The 24,568-nt window shown below is 55.2% G+C and overlaps 1 protein-coding gene across 6 annotated transcripts in view; it reads right to left on the minus strand.

The window, feature by feature from the left end:
- The window catches only part of POC1A (POC1 centriolar protein A), a 67,145-nt gene that overhangs the window by 38,725 nt on the left and 3,852 nt on the right, over window positions 1–24,568 (minus strand). For all 6 annotated transcript variants that reach the window (XM_072941404.1, XM_006196376.4, XM_072941402.1 and 3 more), the window contains exons 3-9: window positions 23,842–24,013; window positions 23,278–23,457; window positions 22,095–22,202; window positions 20,996–21,111; window positions 12,581–12,714; window positions 3,455–3,523; window positions 988–1,086 (exon numbers count right to left, since the gene is read on the minus strand). In XM_072941404.1, coding sequence (XP_072797505.1) covers window positions 988–1,086; window positions 3,455–3,523; window positions 12,581–12,714; window positions 20,996–21,111; window positions 22,095–22,202; window positions 23,278–23,457; window positions 23,842–24,002 — 867 coding nt within the window. In that variant the 5' untranslated portion in view covers window positions 24,003–24,013. The remainder of the gene's footprint in view (window positions 1–987; window positions 1,087–3,454; window positions 3,524–12,580; window positions 12,715–20,995; window positions 21,112–22,094; window positions 22,203–23,277; window positions 23,458–23,841; window positions 24,014–24,568) is intronic.

The following is a 24,568-nucleotide window of genomic DNA, read 5'->3' on the forward strand; positions in this document are numbered from 1 at the left end:
CCAGCAAACCTGGAAGCTGAGAACTGGCCACTCCTTAGCAAACGTGGAGGGAGAACAAAAACTCTGGGCCAAGGGTGACCCTTGGAAGGAAAGCTTTAAATCCCAACCTGGCCTGTTCCTAGAGACACGCAGGCCGGGCATGTGCGGGGCGGGGCCCTCTGCTGGAGCCAAAGAAAGCCCCAGGATGGACTTGGAGGCTTCCTGGTTCTATTCTGGGCCAACCTTGACTCGTTGGGGGCCTTGGGCAAGCCACTTCCTGTTGTTCAGGCCAGTTTCCGCGGCGGGAGAGGCCACGCTGCCTCTAAGGTCCAGGAGGGAGAGATTTAAACAGCCTGCGGCCACTGGCACTTACAACCCTCAGGGCTCCGCCTCCTTGGCGTTACTGTTTATTTCAGCCAAAGCTGAATGTGACCTTATTCATTGAGACCCTATCAGTTATCTTCCTCTCCCTAAATATTTGTCCAACAAATATTGTTAACTATTTTAATTCAGGAACACTGATGCCCTTTTACCAACAAAGGAACTAAAAATGGTCTGTGGCTGAGAAACTTCCTTTCCATGGTTTAAAAAAAAAGGAAGTGAGAACAGCAGGGCTGGGGCCCTTCCTATTTCTCCCAGCTGTGGCTTCAGGCCCCATACCCTCTAGGAACCTGACGTTGGGTCCTGTGGCTCCGGGCTCAGCATGGGACAGGTCCCTCCTTTCCTCGGGCCTCAACCAGCAGCCTGTGCCATGGAAACACCCCCACCAAACGGTATGGGGCCTAGGCACCCAGCTGTCTACTCTAACAGCCTCTTCATGTCTTGTCTGTTCATTCCAGGTTTGAAACCAAGCCCCATGAGCACCTAAGCAATTTTTGGTAAGTGACCAGGGTCTCTTCTCCATGACTGGCCTAAGCCTGCAGCCCCACCATCCCCGAGCCCAGTGCTGTTCGCCATGACCCAGCCCACCAGTCACAGGGCTTGGGATGTGCCTGTCAAGCCACTTACCAGAGTCCCAGAGGAGCTGGCCAGCGTGGCTGGAGGCCTCTGCACTTTCATGACTTCTCCATAGTCGACAATGTCAAAGTTACTCTTCCAAACCATCACCTGCCGAGATCAACAAGCATACAGAATCAGGGGGAAGATAAAACCTTTGCCAGTCCTTCTCCAGGGAGAAAATGGGCCCAAAGGCCATCCCCGAAGTTCTGGACCACTGGTGGTATTACGGTCCCCACCTGACACCCCCACTCATCTCTGGGACCTGCCCCACCTCCCTGGAGAGCAGGCTTTTTAGACAGGTCCCCAGGGGACCAGGGTGCCCTGGCAGGATGGGGAGACACTATCACTATTGGGCCTTTGCACTGGCTGCTCCCTGTGCCTGGGGCGTCCCAGGCCCAAGTTCCATGCAGCTGGCTCCTTGGGCCGAAGTGTCTGCTCTAACACCTTCTTAGAGAAGCCTTCCCTGGCCCTCCTGCTAGTTTTTATCGTAGCCCTCCATTTACTTCCTTCATAGCATCAGAGTTGGTAGTTATTTCATCTCTGTCCCTTTTCTTTGTTTATCATCTGTCTCTCTACTAAAACAGATGTTCCTTAGAAGGGTGGCCTGGTCAGCTTCACTGTGAGAAGTGGTTCAGATACAGACTCCAGGCCAGACAGACCACTAGGGTTAAGATAATGGCTCTTACCATGTGGCACTAGGGAAGGACCTCAACCTCTCCGTTCCTCAGTTTCCTCATCTGTGAAAAGGGCATGATCGTAGTTTCTGCCTCACAGGGCTGTAGGCACAGACACTGGCCCCCAGGGAGGAGTCAGTATCACACCCATTACTCCACATCTCAGGATCTTCATGCCCTGAGGCTCCTCCAACAAAAGCTGAACAAGAGCGCTCCCTGCTGGAGGGTGTCGGCCACATGCAGCTGCACTCATCTAAGGACACTCCCAGGATGGCAGGAATTGTGAAACATGGCCGGTCATGAACTGAGGCCACAGAAACACCCCCGGATCCACAGATTAAAACTCAACGTGCCCAGGATGCTTTCCCCATCAAGATGCAGCTACAAGCCTGGTTCTTAGGGAAGCTCCTCATCACTCGTAGAGCAGCACCACTGTTTACTGCTACCCTGATGGGCATCTAGGGTCTCTCATGTGTCCCCTTCCCAAACAGAATGTTGGCAGACACACCCCTGCTTATGGGGTCCTGTGATGGCAGCGGCTGCCTGAGGACAGGCCAGGGTAGGGGAAGTCCTACCTCCTACCAGGTTACCTCTTGTGCTATGCGAATTTCATTCACCGTGACTTTATTTGTGAATTTACTGTACCAGTTTCCCTAGTCTTTCTAAGCAATGAGATGGGCCTCCATGCCCAGGGAAGCCTCAGGAGTCCCCTTTGCTTCCTCTACCCTGTCTGGTTAGCACAGGAACTGGTGCTGGTGTGGGAAGATGCCTGCCAGCTCTTATCCAGGCTGTGCTGAAAAAGCCTCCAACCTCCCTCTGCTTTACTGGCAGAGGTGCAACCAAAGCCAGTCCATTTGGCTGGGGCTGGGGCTCACTGGGAGGCCAGTGGGACTATCCTGGGAAGCCCAGCAGCAATGGGATGAACATTCTGAGCGACCCACCAGGCCAACATTGGCTCAAAACAGCCACCGCTTCCTCCCCCTGAGGGAAGTGCAGTTCTCTGAACAAGCAGCACCACACATAAACTGAAGAAAGACCTCTGACGAGTGGAATCTTCAATGCTCCTGAAGCCTCCCGGGTGCCAGAATCTGGGCCAGATCCCAGGGCCAGGGTGCCCTGCAGGAGGCAGGTCGTGAGGGCTGAGCAGTCTGGGCAGGAGGCACCAGGGCTGGGAGGCGGAAAGCCTTGGGGCAAAGGGTGACAAGGCGGGGCAGGACCTCCTCACACACATCCTCTCCCTGAAGCTGTGGACACAGCACATGAGCAGCCAGGAAGCAAAGGTCGTCAGACGATGGAGTAGAGGCCCTGGGGCAACCTCTACCCCGCCATCTGCTGAGACCTGGTTTCCCCATCCACAGAACAGGGAAGAGAGGGCCCATCCCATGGGGCTGCCACGAGGAATAAATGAGGTGAGAAGCTCTTGCCACGTTACCCACAATACCAGGCCCAGGGTAAACATCCAATAATTATCTAATCATTCACTTATAATCAGGAAAAAGAAGTTACTAACGAACTTTGTTTTAACTTTTTCATGGCAACAACAATCCAGACTCCTTCCAACTCATGCTGGTTTGAGCAGTCAGGGTTTTGAGATGTGGCCACGGGGTCAGCACCTGCAGCACATCGGCTCTGGGGGGCAAGCGCCCAGGGTCTGAGTGCCCCACCCCAAGATCCAGCCTTCCAGGTCGCTGAAAGCCACCAAGGAAGCTGGTGAAACCCAGCCCAGGCGTCCCCAAGACACCTCAGCCCCCGTCTGTCCTGATCGGTATCAGCTGAGGCCCCTGCAACCATTCTTTACTTACTTGTTCATCAGAACCTCCAGAAGCAAAGTACTCTCCCGTTCTTGAAAAGGCAACAGTGGTGGCTGGACCCTATCAGAATAAACCAAAAAGAACAAACACCACAGGTCACTCTAGACACTCAATGCATGGGAAGAAAACCAGAAGCTCCTGAGTGAAGGCAGCAGCAGGACAAAGGGCTGAGAGCCTCATTCAGCCCAGGGTCCTCCCCAACCTTTGGCCAAGGAACCTGCAGGTGCCCAAGCACGAGGACTACTGCTGAGACCTCTGTCCCCGAGCACCACTAACAGGACAAAGGCCAGGCCACGGGGTCGAGGGATGGCAGAGAGGAGTAAGTGGGACAGTCCCTGCTGACAGTCCCACCGGGGCCAGCACCACTGTCCCCCTGCCCAAAGAGAAGCCGGAGGTCACAGAGATGAAGCGACTTAACCCAGGCCCAGCAATGGGACTAGAACTCGATGCCCCTGACCCAGGTTGTGCTCCCCGCCTCCACCCCCAACACCCTGTGACTGACCAGAGAAGCCCGGAGCCCCATGGAGGAGCCAATGAGCGGAGGCAGGGCGCAGTCGGGGAGCCCAGGAGACACAAGAGGCCAGAATCAGGGCAGGAACGAGGCTGGCAGGGGGTTACTAAAGGTGCCCTGCAGGGGAGCAATGTGACGGCTCTTCTAACAGGCACGTCACTTTCCTCACTTTGGGGCCTTGGGAGGAGACGTGCCACTCTGGCTTCTCAGGTGCTGAGACAGCACGACTGTCCCAAGGGTGGTGCCAGGCCTGCCCTCAGCTGCACTCTGAGGACCAGTGAGCACAGGGAGACTTGGGGTAGGGAGCATGATCTCCCAGGGAGGGGGGAGGGCTCTTCTCCGTGCCTGAAATCCATTACAGGAAGATGCACAGAGCAGCACACCACCACAAACCATCTCCTCTTTTTGGCCAGACTTTCAGAGTGGCAGTACCTGGCATTCCCCAAGCAAAACCAGGTAAGAGAGGTTCTCTCCTCGATAACAACAGTGTGACCACTGTCACAAAGGCCACCTCAGTTCCTCCAGACCAGCCTGGGGAGCAACAGGAGCCCCAGCTGCCCATATAACGGCCTCCAGCAGTGGGGCCGACAAAGCAGTGGAACTATGAAGAACACTGGCAAGCTCTTCCACTCGTGCCAGAAAAGACCAGAAAAGTTGTAGGCTGGAAAGGGACCCAAGGTCTCGGAGCAAGGCCAGCCTCTGCTTGCCCAGAAGAGACAGGCAGGTTAGATTGAGTTGCCCCCTGGGCCCAGGCACGCTAGACAGGAGGAATCCTGTCTGCCCATGCTTCTGGAATCTACCCACAGCTCTTCCTCCCCGAGCTGCCCGTAACGAGGGTGATGAAGGAGAAAGAAGCACAAAGCCGGCTGCTACTAGGTGCTCAGGCTGCTCGGAGCGCTTCACCTGCATTAACCTGCTTAATCCTTGGGGATGGTCTGTACATTTATCCTTCTGAAGGGTGACATGTCCAAGAGGAGAGAACAGGGCCGGAGGGGTCAGAGATTAGGCCCCAGTCGTGTCTCTCACTGCCTTCTCATGCAGGTGGAGCCCAAGGGGCTGGGATCACAGCAGTGCGGGAGTTCTGTGCAGCCATCCAACAGGACAAAGCGATCCGTTCTTACTGACAGTGAGTGTGAAATGCCAGGTGCACGGCATCACGCGTGGGGTGCAGGATGGGGGCAGCTCAGGCGTCACTCAGACATCCTTCCAGGTGGACAGTCATCACACCATTGACAGGACTTATGGGGGGACGCAATTTCAGGTGACTTTTACTTGACTCTTGGAAATCTCTGTAATATCCCCTATTTGAAATTTTTAGTAACGAGTATGTAGCATTGTTACATTAATACAAAAACAAAACAACAAAACTGTTTTCATTTTGAAGAAAAACAAAGAGGGAAGACAGAAAAGGGAAGGAAAACAGTACATGGAGTATCCAAAAAGCCGGGCTCTTTGCCCATCCAGAGCCCGCTGAAGAATGGCAGGTCCCCGAGAAGTCACAACAACTAAGGAACCAAACAAATATTTATGGGTCTGTCTCATTTCCTGGTGTCACTCAACTATCACTCAACCATCAAATGCCAAGCTGGGAACAAGATGCTGGAGGCCAAGCAGTGGCAGCACCACTGAGGAACGTGGTCGGCAGCCCACAGTTCGGCAGGGGGATTGAGACCAGAAAGCAGGTGCTGGGAGCCGTCCGGGCAGGAAAGGTTGGTTGTGGGAAACTCTGGGGTGGCTGCAAGCGACAAGGGCACTGTGAGGAAATCTCCAGGGTAGAGGCCCGTAGTCCTCCCAATGGTGCCTGTTCACCAAGAGGACTGCATGGCTCCTCCACCGGATACCCTGGTGTTCCTGGAAAGAGCGGCCTTCTACAAAGGCTCCAACCATCCATCCAGGGCCCTCGAAAGCAGCTCAGGGTGCTCAAAACACAGCCCAGAGAATGGCTGGCCCTGGGCTCCGCTGTAGGCTGAAGGCAGCATGCACTGGAATGCAGACACATCTTTTCACTGCCGACAATCTTCACCCCAACCCCTCGGTGGGCCCTCGGGGCCCCAGACAACCCAGCCCTACTCCTCTGCCCTCATCAGTGCTCCAGTGCCTCTGGACTGCTCACCGCTCTTCAAACACTGTGAGCTCCAGAAGGTCTCTCTCTGTGTTCCCTCTGCAGCCTCCTGAACTAAGCTCTTAATTCAGGTATTTTCCATCTTTCTTGGTTTTAATAAATTCATTCAAGGATACAAGTTTGCTTCGGACTACTACCTTACATAGATCCCCAAAGTCTGCAATACGTAACATGTTCACTGTTGCCCCTCTCCCAGCGTTTCGTTTCTACCGCGGGTTTTCTCTAGCCCAGCAGTTACTGAGTGCGTGCTAGTTTCCAAACCCCGGGGGCTGGGGGAGCCTCTTTTATCACCAGCAGGGCTCAGATGTGATGTGTGTTCTCTGAGACTGTTCCGCCTTCACGGTGGCTTACTCCTCTCGGTCAATTAGTCACTCTTGATTCATTTGCTCACCAGCTCAGGGCGGGCATGTTGCCAAGTTGTTTCTTCCCACAGGCAAGGTCTGGGTCCTCTGCAGTGACTCCCAAGCATGACTCAGAGCAGCAGTTCTCAGCTGGGACCTCAGAAGTGGGGGTCTGACCTTCCCCTGATAGCCGGGGGTGCCCACCTGCCTGATGTCCTGGTCCCCACGTGGCTCCAGGCTGGGTCCACTGGCAGGGACGCTTCACAGGCTCCACCAGCTCCCTCCTTCTCCCACTCTGGGTCGGGTGGTCAGAGTCTTTCATGAGATGACCATCATTAGCACTGGATGTGGCCTGGCCTCCCACCTCTCTCGTCGCTGCCCCAGCCACACGTGGCCCTCGAGCTCGGCTGGACTCACACACGGTCATTTCACCACACGCCACCTCTGCCGTGTGAACTTCTAGATCCAGGGGACCCATACTGGCTGGTTCCTTCACTCTCAAATGGCAAAGCATCAACGGAGTGGGGAAAATCGGCAAAACAAAGGATCCTGTGGTGTTTAGATCCCACAGCTCTTGGTAACTCTCACTCCGCAGGCCCTCAGCTTGTCCAGACCTCTCCACTCTCCTCACCAGCTGCCGCCTGACTCCCTGACACCCTGCACATTGTACCCACAACAGCTACAGTGGCAAAGACCCCTCAAGGTACCCCCACCCCCACCTTGCAAGGGTTTTGACAAGTTTTTCACTGGCTGCCAACATATAGGAATGTCACACCACGTGCCCCACGTCAGAGGTAATAGAAGAGTGACCATCAAACAGACATGGAGACCAAGTAGGCCCGGGAGGCCTCTGGCGTGGGTGCCCCAGTCTCTGACCCTCGTGCTCAGGCAGAGTCACCGCAACCCAGTTCAGTGGGCCGTGTCTTCCACAAACCCCTGCCAGAGAGGCTGTGCACTCACTCACTTGCATCGGCTGTCGGAGGGCGCCTGTGCCCCATGGGGACACCCGCTCCCAACCCTCAACCTTGGGCTGTCGGCAGGGAACAGGGGGCCGGGCTGAGCTCACGGTTACTTAAGTTGGGGTCAATGAGCTGATCTCGCACTTGATGTCCCTTTACCTCTCCTCATAAAAGTCAGATCTGAGCCTCTCAAGCAGCAAAGCAAGTCTCCAAAATGGAAGGACTACACAACAGCCATAGGGCCGCAAAGAATTGAGGGAAAAGGGGCAATTCTGAGAGCTTCCTTCCAGCTGGGGGCGGCCCACGTTCCCAGGCCACTCTGTCCCACTGCTGCCTCTCCTCCTGAAGGGTCAGCCCCTTTGTTGCCACTCCCCCAATCCCAGCCTAGGCTCCAGGACTGCACGATCTGCCAACAGAATCAGCCAATCTCATTCTCTGAACCTGTGATTTCTCAACAACCAAGCACAGCCCCTCGCATAGACGGCTGCCCTGGATCGGGGCCCTGGGCCCTCAGTGATGGCTGCTTGCCTCACTGTGGGCCAGCTGTGGTAAGTGGAACCACAGGCCCATCGGTCCCTGTGCTGTTCATCACTCCACAGAGACACGAACACCAACTGCACAGCCACAAACACCAGATTTAACTTCCCACCCACGTCCCGCCTACCATCCTTTCCCAAATAGCTCTGGGGACTTAAACCAAATGAGCATGGCTCAAGATTATGTTTCAGAAAATACAGAAAAATAAATCTGCATTTCTAGCACACTGCCCCCACATTTGCCACAGAGAACTATGGGGACCTTGCTCAGGGCACAAGGCTTGGAAAGACAGCTATGGGTGGAGGGAAAGCCCTTCCCTCTCCTGGACTTTCCTGCTGCAAAGTGAGGGGTGCGGTAGGGTGAGGAGGCTCCTGCGCAGGCCTGACACTCCCAAGTCTGTGCTAGACCCAGCAAGAATTAGGGACTCCCCTTCTTCCTGCTGAACTGTCCCAGGCACAGCAGATCCCCACAGCAAGACGTTCCAGAGACTCAGAGAGGGTGCTGGCCCCCTCAGCCAGCCTGGTATCCTTGGATATCTGGCCTGTCCTCCGGGACTCAGGCCCTGGAAACGATGACCCAATGGGCAGGACTGAGAGGGCAATGCAAACAGACCTGTAGACCCCGAGGCAGCAGGCCAAACCCACCCAGGGCAGCTGATGGGGACAAGCGCCTTTGGGTCAGGGGAATCACTATGGCCCACCCACCGTGGGACAGATTTTAGAAGTTGTGTGACCAAAAAGCCAGAGCAAGAGGATGTTCTGGGGCAGATGAGGACAACCCTAAACAAAACCAGAAGCCAGATAAGCCGCTGAGAGACTCTGTGGCTGAGTGGGGGGAGGGGAAACAGGCGATCCTCATCCAGGGGTGGTGGGGGCTGATGGCTATGGCCCTGTGCCCATCCATGGGGGCTAACTCGTCAGAGCCCCCTACCACAGACTCTGTTTTCTAACAGACAGTGACTGCCCACCCATGGGGCCAGGACCAGGACTGTTAACAGGAACATTAAATGGCCTTTTAAAGAGCTCTCACCTAGAACAGCATGGGATCATTTTCCCCAAGCAGCACAGGAAAGGGACGAACATCTGTGAGGACCTATGTCTGCAGGGGCAACACAGACGCATCCTCTCGCAGTATGACAGGTAAGGGCGTGGTTCTTACAGAGGAGGAAAGGCTCAGCAAAGGCAAGGTCTTGCCCGCTGTCACAGGGTAAGAGGCAGAGCCAGAATGGTTTGACTCCAGTATCCGAGCCCTTTCCTTCCATCTGTCGCCTCCTGAAACTCAGTTTTTTCAGGCTGAACGATGGTTTTTCCAAACCAGAAACAGTAGGTACAAGCTGTTTGTCCTCCAAAATATTGGGGTAGTTCCCTAAAGCTGGGCATCAGGCAAGGCTGTGAACCCTCCCCAGCCGAACACATCCAGCACTTGGCCTCAGTCAGAGCGGCTGGCAAGGTGACTGGAGCAGGCTCCCTACCAGCCCAACCACTGAGAGAGAAGTCGCCCTGGTGTCCCGGGGTTGAAGATGGAGGAAGGAGGATGGTGCGTTATCTTCAGGCTGGCAGTGCCTCCCCATTCTGTACACCCCCGATCCGGGATGGGCAGATTCATCTGGAGTCAGAAGCACCTGGTGGCAGCTGTACTGGATGAGGCCCTTAGCCACCTCCTGGGACAGAATGTGGAAGCTCAAATCACCAAGGAGCACAGCTGCACGTCTTCCCGGAAGGATGGGGCAGGGAAGGGACTTCATGAGTCGGGGGACTAAGAGAACCAGACACTGCACAGAGCATCCAGGTGGGGCTCCAGCCCACTCCCCAGCACGTGATGCAGCGCCTCTGCCAGGTCCTCTCCCTGGGGCTTGGCGGGGGTGATACATACCCCAAAAAGGTCAACAAGTATGTCAAAGACATTTTTCCTGGAGCGAAGCCACTCTGGCCCAACAGCATGTCACAAACTCTCATAAGTCAGGGACATCCTCAGAACACACTGACTCCCAAGTGACAACAAAGGCCCAACTTCCACAGGTTTCTCCTGTCAGGCTGAGCAGAGCAGCTCCCAGCCACAGATGTCCACCTGCATTGGGTGGCTGGCTCTGTTTTCAACAACTGCCCAAATCAAGGCTGCTCAACTGTACTATATTCTCCCTCAGGAAGGCATCCTCAGCTGTCTTTGAATTGTCCCAAACCCAGGGGCAGAGCCAGGTGCAACAAGGAGCCACAGCAAACCCTGGTGGACCTGGGGCACGGAGGGTGGGGACAGGGGGCTTTGCTGGGCACATAGGCTCTCCTCAGGCAGCTGCACCACGTGCCTGTACCCCAGCATCAGCTCCAAGACCAGACTCTTCAATCACAATGCTGCTTCCATATCATTAGAAAGTGCCCTGGAGGCAGAGGCAGCAAAGGAATCGGGCCTGATCTGCCCTGAAGGCTTGCTGGAGAATCCAGCACCCAGCTGCCACCAAGTGCATGGAGGTTCTTACCACAGGTCTCCGGGAAGAGGGGGAGGAGGAAGGGAGGGTTCAGCTTTTTAGGAAGAGGAGAGAGGTTAAAGCCAGCTCAGGGATGGTACAGAGTCAGGGCCATCCTGGATGGCTCCTTCCTCCCAAAATTGGTCTGCAGAGCCATGAGCAAGCCAGGCCCCGGGGCTCCCATCCCCCAGCACCACACAGTGGGGCTGGGTCGTGGGCCCCCTGGAGGAAGAGCCCCTAAGACCCGTGGCACACCAATCCTGAAGTTTCTGTATTTGACAGGGACTTTGGAGGGTTGGAACAGAAACAAATTTGAGCCTCACACTCAGACTCCCACTTTCATGGGAGCAGCAGCCTGGGGAGAAGCCCATCCTCCATCGCCCTACCCTCCAAGTACTGCACAGACTCAACCTGGCTCCCAACCCATCTCATGTGAGCTCCATTCGGCTGACGTTCTCAGGGAGTCCCCCACTTCTCAGACCGCGAGCCTCAGTGGGTGGGACCACGACATCCATTTCATACCTCTGGTGCTCAGCCCAGTGAGCTGGCGAATGGACGATGGATGGACAAGCAGATGGCAAGATGAACAGAGTGAGCTCACTTTCCTTCTACTCACGTCCTCTGGGCACTGCGAGCTTGGTGCCCAGAGGAAGAAATGACTCCTGGAGCCACCTCCATTCTCCACACCCCAACCCTGTCCCTCAGCCTAGTTCCCACACTTCCAGGTTCATCAGCAGACAAGTCACCATGCCATTTCTCTTGGCCCCGGTCTCACTTCTCGGGGAGAACAACATCCACAGGTTTACTGTATGTGCTGCTGCTGGGCCCGTCACAGGAAGGGCCTTTCAGATGCCACATTCAAGGGTGTAAGACTTCTCTGGCTAAGAGGTGAGTCAGCGGTTTAAGAATGCTCACAAGAAAAGAGAAAGCTCTGGGTGATCACTACACATGCACCTGCTGGCGTGGTGTTTCTGTGCATGGCTTTTCCTTTTTGCAGGAGCAGGAGAGGTAGCAGCATTTATGTGGTTTTCAAAGGCCCTCCTGGTTAGAAGATCCCAAACTGGGTATGGGTGAATCTACATGGTTGACTTGCCAAACAGCTAACAGAGGTGGGGCCTCCACCAGCTGACAGGAGCAGCAGTCACCCCAGCCCAGTGGCCCCACAGAACACCGAGATGTGCCAGCCTCCGGGGGAACAGGCCCGCTGGTCCTGCACCCGAGACGCGTCTCTGACAGAGAGGACAAGGACTCACCATGGGCTGAGGACAAGCGGCCTCCATATCGTAAAGAAGCATAATGAAAGGCCTGCGCCCCAACTCCAAGCCATGACCACGGCCCCCTGTGCCCCAACTCAGAGGGCAGTGAGGTCCAAAGAGCCCTGGGCTGGACACCTCACACCTGGCTGCTGGCCTAAGAGACAGGCGCACCCCAGGGCCTCCTTCAGCCCTCGAGAGCCTGTCCCTACTCTCTACCCCGCCTGCCTCCTGCTCACAGGTGGCAAAGCAGACCAATTGCAAAGCTCTGGTCTCCGTATCCCTGGCCCCACCAGGGTGTGGCAACTACATCCCAGAAGACAGCTCTGCCTCAACTTCCTGGTGGTGGGCATGAGAGGTCCACACCCAGGCCAGATGCTAAAGGGAGCCACAGCCCACTGCCTGCCCACAGAGCCAGGGCACCAGATAGTGAAAGCAGCTCAGGGAGAATGCCTCTCTCCCGTGATTCAACTCTAGGAATTTCCAAACGAACGTGCAGGAAGATTTCCCTCCTTCACGCCGGCCTCTGCAAGACATCTGTTGTTTCTGCCTCTGAAGGTCCCAAGGAGGCCCATGCAATTCAGACCAGGGGTTCCAGGGCACTAATCAACCGCTGGATCAAGGGATGCCCGAGGTCACTGGCGACAGATTCCATTCAGCCCCTGGGAAAAGTGTGCCAACTGTGTCCGAATGTCTCCTGTCCCACTCCCCACCCAACTGAACTTCCGCGCTCCCTTCTCAGCTGCAGCACCAGGACCAGCATTTCTGCCAGGGGTTACAGGTCGTGAGTGGGAAACCTGTTCCTGCCTCTCACCCCTCTGCCCAGGCTGCGAGGGGACCACAGAAGCCACCCCATCGGGCTCCAAGGGAAGGGCCACCTTCAGGCAGCCTCTGCCCCATTCCATGCCACTCAGGCCAGGCCGATGCCCTCACCTGATGCCCATGGAGCGTGTAGAGCAGCCGGCCCTCCATGAGGTCCAGGATCTTCAGGGTTGAGTCACTGGAGGCCGTGACCAGGTAGTTTCCCGACGGGTGGAAGGAGAGGGCATTCACCGCTGCGCTGTGCACTGCAGGGAGGACGGGAGTCAGGCCTGGCTGGGGGTGCCCAGGGAAGCCTGAAGATGGGCCATCGGGGCCAACTGAGGCTGGGCTAGTGGCCATCCCTCAGAGGAGCTGTGAGGAGGCCCACAAGGATTTCCCAGAGGAGCAGCACGAGCAAAGGATGGGGGAGGCTCATCAGAGCTGAAGGCAGGCAGCAGGAGCACATGTGGCCAGGCCAGAGGCATCAAGAGATTCCTCTGCTTCTCCCCCTCACCAAGCAGTCAAGCTAGAGCAGAACAGAGTGCTCAAATATAACGCTCAGTCTGTCTAACATGCTGCTGCTTTAGTGAAACCAAACAGAAAAGAAAAGCCTTTACCCAAATCAACAGCTCAGCCCCATCATGACTCTCTCCCCCACTACTCCAGCCCAAGCCCCACCATCCATGCTGGTAGCCCGAGCTCCCCAAAACCTGGCCACCCCAGCCCCGTCGGCTCCCTAATTGTGGTACCTGTCCACCCCTTAATCCCCATGGGCCTGGGAGACTCTTGCCCACCTCTTCCCCTGACCCTGAAGCTCGCTGCTCAGTTACCTCCCCTAGGAAGACCCCCCCTGACCTTCCCATTAGGGCCACCGCCTGGATTTGTCCTCTTGAAGCACCAGGAGTCTCTACACGGCAGGGGTTTTACATTTATGTGCAGCTCTTTGGTTCACGGCTGGGTCCCCCATGAGACCATGTGCCCCATCAGGAGCTGATGTTGGGCCCACGGCTCCTGGCCTAGGGCCCGACACAGAGCAGGACTCAAAAGTGGTTGGTGAAGGGGTGAACTAGACTCAAGCAGGGCACCTGGGAACAGATGGCAATGTGTGGACCAGCTACATCACAGCTTCTTAGGGAAGCTGCTGAGGAAGACCATGGTGCCTTTGTATCAGTTACCACAGGCCTGGTGAGGGAAACAAACGGGGCTAAGATAACGAGGACCCCGCCAAGTCAAAACTGCCACAAACACAGGGGCAGATTCTCCAAACCAACCCCTCACCTGGCACTGTGAGAACACAGGAACCACTGCTGGACCAGTCAACCCACCCACCACTAATTGGAGGTGCACGGAGCCCCACAGACACCAGTCCAGCTGATGTGCCGACCCCCCTGGGGAGTGTGGATCCATGTTCCCAAGAACACTCAGGGGAGACGGTCAGGGCTTTACATAACACGGTTTTTAGGTCTGAACATTCTCTAAGCACTAGGAACTCCAAGAGATGGCCTGGAGTGGGGCTGACCAGGTCTCCACAGCCAGCTCCTGGAGGCCGAGTATGAAGCCCCCACAGCCCGACGCCCTCCCCACACTCAAGGCCACAGAGGAGGGGGGCAGCACCCCCAGTGTTTATCACAAATGGGGGCATGAAGAGTAGGGGGGAAAAGCCACAGCCGATCGAAGCAGGAACTGAACAGGCCTGTAGCCACAGGCAGTAGCAGAAAGAACATCAGTAGCACACAGAGCTGTATGTGACCGCCCACTTGCGGAGGGACACAGCTATGTGTGCAGACCCAGAGCAGGTGTGGACAGAAGCTCCGGACAGAGCGCAGGGGCCCTCTCTGCGCTGGGGAGGACAGGAACAGGGGGACTTCTCATCTCTACTCTGCAGACGTCCAGGATATAGTTTTTAACCATCAGAATATAGGTGCTATGATTACGCAACTGAGCAAATCATAAAAAGTGAACCCTTCCCTCCCTCTAAAAGAGTGTGTCACATCTGGGGAGGCAGGAGACCCAGGGCCTGCAGGCACTTGATTTTGTGCGTGCTTGTGCCCGCCACATCATTGTTCAAACCAGCAGTGAAGGGGGTGGGAGAGGGGCCCAAACACTGTGAGATCCCCCAGGGGGTCCTGCCCACCCTTGACCCCTCAGCCCCTCAGCAGGACCACTTTGAGAGACAGCCGCCCTGCATTGACCTCAACACGCCCTCATCTTCCCTCAGATCTCCTGAAATGCCGCTCCTGGCACATGTGCCTCCCCCAGCCTGGAGCCCATGGCAGCCTGTTTCAGCATGAACACCACCCCTGCTCCACCTGAGACGAAGCTGGTGGGGAGAGCCAGCAGCAGGGTGGATTGGGGGAGGCGAGCTCAGGGAGCCCAGGGCTTCCCCGGCATTCATAGGGCAGCAGGGGCAGGGTGTGGCTACCATGCCAGGGCCCCCTACCTTGGTCGAGCCCACCCAAGGGAGGGAGTCCGCCCCGGAGGAAGTGTGCCCAAAGCTCTGCTGCGCTATAAACGGCAGGAATAGCAAAGGCCTCCTGGCTGGAGTAGAAACATCTGGAACCATTTACTCCAGAAGAGGGCCCAGCCTGGCATGGCAGGCTTTGGGGTATGTGCCGGACACCAGGACCAAACCTCCTTTCCCACTCGCTCTCCCACCTCCCTCACTGGCCTCACCAGCCTAGGGCAGCCTCTCCAGCTCGGCAGAGTGGGGGCTGTTCCAGGGAGGCCTCATCCTAAGAATCATCCCTGCCAGTCTCCACGGAGGCCCAGCTGCCCCCCAAGGGGGTGAGCCTCCTGTCACGAAGCCCTGAGCAGTGACAGCCCACGAATGATCCACTTTCACCAGGCCCGAAGCTGCAGGCCCTCCTCCTGGCCGCATGGCAGAGATGAGTGATGACTGACAGCAGACTGCCACTCGGGCACAGCTGTGGGCTATTCCCCCGGCCCCACCTCAGCCCCAAAGAGAGGACTCCAACCCAGGGATGGAGATGTACCAACATCAAGATTTTATAGATGAAAAAATAAAAGTAAAAATAAACAAATGGGACCTAACTAAACTTACGAGCTTTTGCACAGCAAAGGAAACCATAAGCAAAACAAAATGACAGCCTCTGGAATGGGAGAAAATATTTGCCAAAGATGAAACTGACAAAGGCTTGATTTCCAGAAATATATAAACAGCTCATATGACAATAAGAAAAAAACAAACAACCCAATCCAAAAATGGGCAGAAGACCTAAACAAGCAATTCTCCAATGAAGACATACTAAAGACCAATAGGCCCATGAAAAAATGCTCAATATCACTAATTATCAGAAAAATGCAAATCAAAACTACAATGATGTATCACCTCACACCAGTCAGAATGGCCATCATTCAAAAGTCCACAAATGACAAATGCTGGAGAAGGTGTGGAGAAAAGGGAACCCTGCTACACTGTTGGTGGGAATGCAGTTTGGTGCAGCCACTGTGGAAAATAGTATGGAGATTCCTCAAAAGCCTAAAAATAGACTTACCATATGACCCAGTAATCCCACTCCTGGGCATATATCCAGAGGGAACCCTAATTCAAAAAGACACCCGCACCCCAATGTTCATAGCAGCAGTATTTACAATAGCCAAGACATGGAAACAACCTAAATGTCCATTGACAGGTGACTGGATAAAGAAGTTGTGGTTTATTTACACAATGGAATATTACTCAGTCATAAAAAATGATAAAACAATGCCATTTGCAGCAACATGGATGGCCCTGGAGAATGTCATTCTAAGTGAAGTTAGCCAGAAAGAGAAAGAAAAATACCATGTATCACTCATATGTGGAATCTAAAAAAAAAAAGACAAATGAACTTCTATATGAAACAGAAACAGACTCACAGACATAGAAAACAGACTCACAGACGTAGAATACAGACTTGTGGTTGCCAGAGGGGAGTGGGGTGGGAAGGGATAAACTGGGAGTTTGGCATTTGAAGATACTGACTGGTATATACAAAATAGGTTAACAAGTTTACACTGTATAGCACAGAGAAATATATTCAATATTTTGTAGTAGCTCATGGTAAAAAAGAATATGAAAGTGAATATATGTATATTCATGTATGACTGAAGAATTGTGCTGTATGCCAAATTTTAAAAAGTCTACAGAGGAAAAAAGAAAAAAAAAAGATTCTACAGATGACCAGGATGCCAGGGAGGGTGTAGACCTTGCCCCCAAGTACCAGGAATGGACCACCTCCTGTGGGCCACAGGTGGCCTAAGGAGGGACCTGGTACCCACAATCCATGCTGTCTGCACATCTCTGCCTGTAGAAGCCCTCAGCAAATCTGGCCCACTGCCTGATGGGCTCCAAACTGGCCAAGGAGCCCAAAGAAACCCCCAGTGCCCCAGCAAGAGGTATCTTTCTGGAGCAGGCCACACCAGGGTGGAGCCCCACGGTAGTCCCCACCACAAGGGACTCAGCTCACTCCACTCAGGGTGGCTTCTCATGATGCACAATGGGTATTAGCAGTGACACAGAAGCTGTGAGCTATGGGTTCACACAATAAAGATGCGCTGACACCAGCAGCAAAACCCTCAAAACACTCCTTCTCGCAAACGTCACATAAACACCCACTTAGGGATGGTAAGAAAGAGCCAGTGACTTGGCCAGATCAGGTGGGACACTGCACTGCCTCCCAATCAATCTTTTTGGTCTCAAAACACCAAAAAGGATGCAGGCCTGCCCTGCTGGCTGCAGAGTGGCTTTAAAACCCTCCATGATCATGTCTGGGGTAAGGTGGGGGTCCAGGGGTGTCCTAAGGACCAGCAGACAGAGAATCTTGGACTCAGAGCTCTAAATGGAGTTTCTGGAGAGAACCAAGCCAAGTCCTCCCAGGGGCCTCGGGTAGGTACATGACTAGAATCAACACGGTGTAAGGAACCCAGCTTGGGATGGTGGCGAAAACACCAGACTCAGAGGCCCTGAGGTGGGAACCCAGACTCATGGCTTCCTAGCTGTGTGACCCCACCTGTGAAATGCTGACCACTCAGGCCTGTCCCTGGAAAATGGACCCTCACATGCCTGTGAACCACACGGCACATGAAGGGAGCCAGGAGAAGGCTGCTGCTCAGATGTTTGAACAGCCTTAATGTGGGCTCAGAGCATATGGCGCCAAACCCTCCTCCGTGGGGACTGGCACTTCCAGGGCTCCCGGAGCCCCACCAACTCCTTGCTGAATTGGGAAATCAGAACTGTTCACTGCATTGACAGGCTGGAGCAAAAAATCTCCTTGCCTGAGACAAACGGTGCCAGCTGCCTGCTGGAGCCCAAAGTGATTCCTACAACCCAACATGGGACCAGAAGTGCCCTCCATGGAGCAAGACCATGGGCAGCTGGACACGGGCAGGCTGGGTGGGCCGGCCGGGCCAGCCACACACTGCAATATCATGAATTAGTTTCTCTCTGAAGAGCCTGACAGCCTTGTGCACCCAAAGCACAATCAGGGGAGGTACTGGATATCACTGTCCTTAAAAACTTCCCCCTGGGTTTCCAAGGGATCAAGGACAAAAAACAGCTCAGTATCCACTGCCAGGGGTCTGGGATACCCTTTCTTGGGGTATCAGCCTCCAAAGAGGTCCCCTTGTACCTCTTGGCCGGGGGGGACATGGATGGTCAGAGGACAGCAGCTACTTGGGGCTCTCTAGGGGAGCTGCTGGACTGAGCCCACCTGACCAGGCCCATCTAGCAGCAAAGAGGGTGAAGGTGTGCCCCTAACCAACGAGCTCCGATCTGCCAGGCTCTCCTTGAGCCCCGGAGAGGGAGCCCAGAGGTGGTGGGATGAGTTTGCTGCCTTGTGAATACCCATCGTGTGCCATGCATTGGGCGGGGAGCTCAGAGGGAGTATTCCATGCCCCCTGAAACCTCTGGTTTCCATGAAGGGTGGCTTAGGAATAAGATGCTGCAGGCTCAATGAGTAGCTCTGTCACAAGAGGAAAGGACAGCTGCAAAAACAGACTGAAATCTCTCTGCGGAGCCTGTCAGTCTTCCGCACCTCAGGGCCCCTCAGGACTCAACTTCTGATGCTATCTGAGTCCACTCACCACCTCCCTGACACTGTCTCTTCCCTACCCCCCACAAAGCCTGCTCACTCAAGAACCCCAGGGACCTCTCCCCCACTGCTCTGCGTCACTCCACCTCCTGACCACTCTCTTTGTGAGACACCCCCAATCCTTCACTACCCTGGCTCTGCTCTCCTCAGCCCTCCATTGCCAGGAGAAGGGGCTCCCACCCCTCACTCTGGCCACTTTATGGACCTTTTCTTCCATGGCCCCTCAATTACAGGGATGCAGGATATGGCCTTAGCCCTTCTCACACCCCAGCTGGCCCCTCTTCTCCATAGCATCAGCTTCTGCTTCTATTCAATCTCCAAAACCCATCCTCTGGGTTTGCCCACGCTGACCCCTGCCCACGCTGATGCACAGCCCTCACGGGACATCGAGCATGGACAGCCTGCCCACAAGTCACCCAGGTATGTGGCTTCCTACCCAAGCGGGCTCTCAGCATTGCTGTCCTCTCAGATGCCCCTCACCCCTTCCCTCCTCTCCCAGCACTTCCAGTCAGGCTACAACTTTGGAACCCTGGGCTACAGCATGGCATTCAAGGCCCTCCCCAGTGGGTACCTGTGGCTGCACCCCGCCAACACCAGACCCAGGCTCCCAACCATCAGAGGTAGGCCTGGCCTCTCCCAGGGTCACCTAGAGATTCTCTCCTCCCAGTGTCAAGACTTATGTGGTGCAAGCCACATACCCAGAACTCTGTTATACTCCTCATGTGGATTGTAATACCCTGACCCTCCCTCCCTACCTCTGCCTGTCCAAACCCTCCCTCCTGACCCCACACTCAGAGGCGGCCTTCTGGTCCAGCACTCCTCTGTGCCTCCCACCTTCCCCTAGTCAACTATGCAGATGTAGCCAGTCTCCATCTCAGGCCTGGCCCAGAACAGGAGGAGAAAGCCCTCTAAGACTGAAGGAGGAAAGGGAGAGGCGTGGTCTCCAAGTAGAGAGCAGCCCCCGCTGCTGCTCTGTTCTCCAAGCCTCGATCTGAAACAGCATCAGTGACAAACCTCAGGGCTCCCTGGTTGAGGAAAGAACCAGTTCTTGTAGCTGGCCGCCTGGTGGTGGTGTACGGTACTGCAGGCCTTGACCAACCCGGCCGGCCTTGCTGAGAGCAGTCCTCCAGACTCCAGCCAGGACTGAGACTTGGCATCACCAGTGTCAACTGTCTTTGTCACTAACACTGCACCTGGATCCCACTTTGTGTGAGGCATTCAATTCATGACAGAGACCAACTCATTACCCTCCCAACACCACCTATGAAACAGGCTTTATCGTTGTCCCAGGGGGCCCAGAGGATTCAAGTAACCCAGCTAGGAATGCTGAAGCTGGCTGCAGAGGCGCCTCCCATCATGTGCTTTTTAAGACCAGGATACACTCCCCCTTCTTTGAAGGTCTGTTCCTCCAGTTACCCCAAAAAAGTGCCATCCTCAAACGTCTGAGAATCAGCTAGGAAGGGCTTGCTGGGGGTGTCAAGTGGAGAGCTCTGAACCCTAAGCCCCACACTTTTGTCCAGATATATCCTTCCCATTTTCAGGTGTGAATTGTGTAAATGAGTCCATGGACTTTAAATTTAGTCCCAAGTCAACAACTACAGTTCTTCAAACAACTCCAGCCCTGACCTTCCCTGGCCTCAGCCCTGGGCCCACAGGCCTGCCCACCCATTTGGCCTGCTGCACAACTCCCAGTTCCTCTTGCAGCCCCTTACCAATTCCCTTCCTGGGCCCCATCCCACAACCAGGGTAAGTTATGGCTCTGCCCAGTCACACCTGCTCTGAAGTCAGCCACCTACCCCCGTCCCTTCAGCTCTCTCATCTTAATCACAGCCAAGTCTCCCTCACCCCCACCATCTCCCTCCTGGAGCCTGATACCAGCCCATGTAGACTGCCCAAGGCCCAGCCTATCAAGGCTACAATTAAACAAGGGGACACAACCTGGGGGTGGCTCCTGAGCCTGGCCCCCAAACAAAATCGACCCTTCATACAGCTCATGGCTCCACACCTGTGGAGGACACCACAGAACCAGAGGTGACCAACACTGACCTCTTTTGACAGACCTGCCCCCTTCACCACACATCAAGGGTTGTCACGTTGGCCCTGGAAGGCAGAGCTTCCATTACAGGGGGAGGTGACTGGCATGGGCAGCCCCCAAGAAGTGCACCTCAAGAGAAGGCCTGGTGAGAGAGACATCAAGGGCCCCACATCGGGCACGCAGTGTGCGTGAGACTCTGCCACCTCATCAGTGAGCAGCAAAGGGCTCGGTGGATGCCAGGTAGCACCATGCTCTATCTCCCGGCCAAGATTCCAGGACGGCCACGCCATAGACTACCCACCCTGGAGATCCCAACAGACCCAGGACTTCTCCCAACCATTCTCAAGCCCATTCAGGCACCGCAGCCATGAGCTACACGCCTGGTGCAACACAGCCCCAGCGCAGCTGCTGTGGGACACTCACACTGATAATGCTGCAGGAGCCGATGCGTCCGCACATCCCACACCTTCACTGTGTTGTCCATGCCGGCAGCGGCGATGCACGTGCCGCTGGGGTGGAAGTCCACGTAGGTGACAAAGCTGGAGAGACAAGGGCCGCCACGTGCTGTAGGAGGTCTGCCCTGGATCAGAACAGACCCTAAAACATCCAACACGTCCCCCTCTCTGCACATCTGCTCATGTTGTTCCCTCAGCCCAGAATACTTCCCTTTTGCCCTGTTTCTTTACCTGGTGGCCGAGGGAGAGCATGAAGGAGAGGGTGAGAACAATGCCTAGCAGTGACCTGATGTGGACTCACCAGGGAGCAATTCCCAGCATCAACTTCGAAATACAAGCAGAGAAAGTGGCCTTCAGACCAAAGGTCAGCTGGCCACTCGAGGGCTTTCACTGACAGCTGGTGCCCCAACCAGAGCCAGAGGCAGGGCAGGCCCTGCCAGCTGAGGGCCAGATGTGAAGGGCCAACAGGGTGGCAGGGCCACTGGCTCACCTTATCCAGGAGTCAGGCCAGGGGCCTCAATATATACAGATGTGACACCAGGCTGGCATCATGGCCAGCTCTCAGGGGGAGCCCTTACCTAGGCTCCCAGCCCAACAGGGGGCAGAAGTTGGGGTTCATTTAGGAACCCAGATCAGGAAGTCCCTGCTCAGAGGCAGGCTCCTCCCTCTCTCAACGATGTGGCACAAAGTGAACAGCCACCATCCATTACAAGAACCAGATTAGCCTTTCATTTATAAAGCCATCACGATGGAGAACATGTTAACATCTTTTTGGGTTCTGGGTACAACTTTCAGACAGACATGTCACAATTCTGTAAAACAGAAAGTAAAGGGAAGAGAGGCCCCATGAATGGCAAGCCTTGAGGTTAAGCATTCCAATCGTTTGTAGGAATGGGGATGAGGCCAAACCTTCCAGCCACACGAGAGGGGATGCTGAGACAGACAGCAGCAGAGATATGGCTGCGGGTCCCAGCTGCCACCACCTGAGGCCACTAAGGGCCTCATCGAGCCCAGATCTGTGCTTTCCTCGAACGCCTACAGGTGGAGGACCGGGTCTGGGGACTCACCCGCCATGCTCACAGTATGAGTGGACACATTCCCGGCTGGTCTTGTCCCACAGCTTGACCGTCTTGTCGTCACTGGCGGACACGATGAGCCGCCCATCGGGGGAGAACCTGACCGGGTATGGCACGCGTCACACCACCGACTGACAGACATCAGGGCACCCCACACCATCTTCCACGGCCACCCTTCCTGCGTTGCCCACCACCTGACCCCAGGAACCAGCTGAGGCCACGTGACCTGCTCTGACACTGAGTGATCCTGGGCGAGTGCCTTCCTCTCTGCAAGATGGGTAAGGAGGTAAGCAGGTAAGCAGCAATGCCACACACAAGGCCCCCAGCACTGCACACGGCAACACGTGCTGGTGCTATTAACATCAACGTGCCCCAAAGCCCACCAACAGCATCCTTATCGCATTCCCAGGTCCCCTGAGTCTACATCTGCCTCTGCGAATGGGTCATCAAGACACAACCTGCCAACAAAAAGGTGTGGCGGTTCTGAGAGACCCACCCTCAAAGGCCTGGTGTGGGCTTGACACATGTTTTCTGGCCAGGCCCCTCCTGTTCTCAGCAGCCCAATGGTGAGGCCTCTCAGAGCAATCAGGGACCTCCTGGGACAGAGGAACAGGTCCCCAGAACACACCTCAACAGTCCCCATTGGACCTCTGACCCCAGAGAAAAGTAGGCAAGCCTTTGTGCCAGAGACTCAGCTTCAAACCCCAGCTTTGTCACTGACTATGTGCCCCAGGGCAAGATACTGCACTGTTTTGAGCCTCAGTTTCCTCATCTGCAAAATGGCAGTGATGTCACCGACTTGCAGGACTGCCATGAGGAATTAAAAAAAAAAAAATCTAGCAGTGGTACTGAAATTATCTTACTGTTGTTGTGGCTACTGCTAGTAAGTGGCCTCTGATGATGCACCTTGGGCTGCTTCTGCACAGATGTTGGGGGTCAACAGTGTCTGGCAAGGAACTAACTCACTCATCATGCATCAGCTCAACGAAGATTTGCCAACTCACAACATAAGGACGATTATCATTCTTATTCACAGATAAGGGATTTGGGCTCAGGAATATTAAAGAGGGGCTAAGTAACTGGCCCAGGGTCATGATGCTGGCACCTGGCAGCTCCCCTGTGTCCCCCAACTCCCCGGGTTCCTCCAACAGTCTCCAGGCAGAGCCACACTCACCTGGCACAGCGGACCCAGTTGATGTGCTGGCTCAGGGAGAACAGGAATTTCTGGCGATGAGTTGACCACACCTTGACTGTCTTGTCATCAGAGGCTGTCACAAAGGACTGGCCATCACTGCAGAAATGCACGCTCCTCACTGTGGCCGTGTGTGCACGAAACACGGTTGACTCGCCTTTGCTGCAGGGATGGGTACCCAGAGTCAGGAAACCCTTACACCCCAAACAGCAACATAAGGGCACATGGAAGCTCTCCCCACCCTTCAGTACCCCTCCCAAAGTCAATCCCGGCCTGAGTTCCCCAGTCCCAGAAAGGGAGGTCAGAGCCTCCCCTACAAGAGCAGAACCCCCCTGCCCGCCTCACTCCTGGGCGAGCAGCATCAGTGGAATACCTTCCACGATGGCCGAGGTCAGCCCAGACTCCCTGGTGACCCTGAGGGGAGGGCTGCAGCCGAAGCCTCACCTTCCTATAGCTCGTCCTTGGAAGTGAGGGAGATGTCCCCCTGTAACCAGTCTGGCACCAGGGCCCAGACTTGAAAAAGCCCCTCAAAAGTCTGTAACTCACACATTGGGTACCCAGATGCGGACAGTCTTGTCGCGGGAGCCTGAGGCAAGCAGGTGTCCCGAAGGCGAGAAGTTCACACAGGTGACAGAGTCCTTGTGGCCGGTGAAGCGGTAGGCACGTGACTGGGGCTTCATGTGCCACACCATGAGGCACGAGTCCATGGAGCCACTGGCTGAGGAGAGAGGGGACACTGAGGAGAGAGGGGACACTCGGCTCTAGGGGGCCTGGAGCCTCCACCAGGACGCTGGGGCAGGGGGAGCAGCAGGGAAACATGCGTGACAGTTCAGCTCCGCCTTCCCCACCTCCAGTAACTGCAGAGAGGAATTTGGAAAGACTATGGTCTGCCAGCTCTCCAAGCAGCAGGCCCACACAGGAACCAGATCAGAGATGCCCTTCACATGCCAGCCCTGAGCTGCAACTGAGGGCCCCCAAAGACACATGCTGAGGCTATACAGAGTGAGTCCTCCTAAAACTGGGAAACCAGCTCAATCTTACGGGCTTTTTACCATTAAGAGGACCCATCAAAAGCCTAGAGGAGGTCCCCAAAACAGACCAAAAATGATTTCAGTTTCCTTTTAATCTATAGCGCATGATGAGACCAGCAGCCTCTGGTGGGGACCTTGACTGAAGAGGGAGCCTCGTCCATAGAAACAAGAAAGCTGCAGCCATGACAGTTTGTTGAACCCACAGGGGGCCCAGCAGGGGGGCCTCAGCTGTAGCATAAGGG

The sequence above is a fragment of the Vicugna pacos genome, chromosome 17 (genome assembly GCF_048564905.1).
Source record: "Vicugna pacos chromosome 17, VicPac4, whole genome shotgun sequence".
Lineage (NCBI taxonomy): Eukaryota > Metazoa > Chordata > Mammalia > Artiodactyla > Camelidae > Vicugna > Vicugna pacos.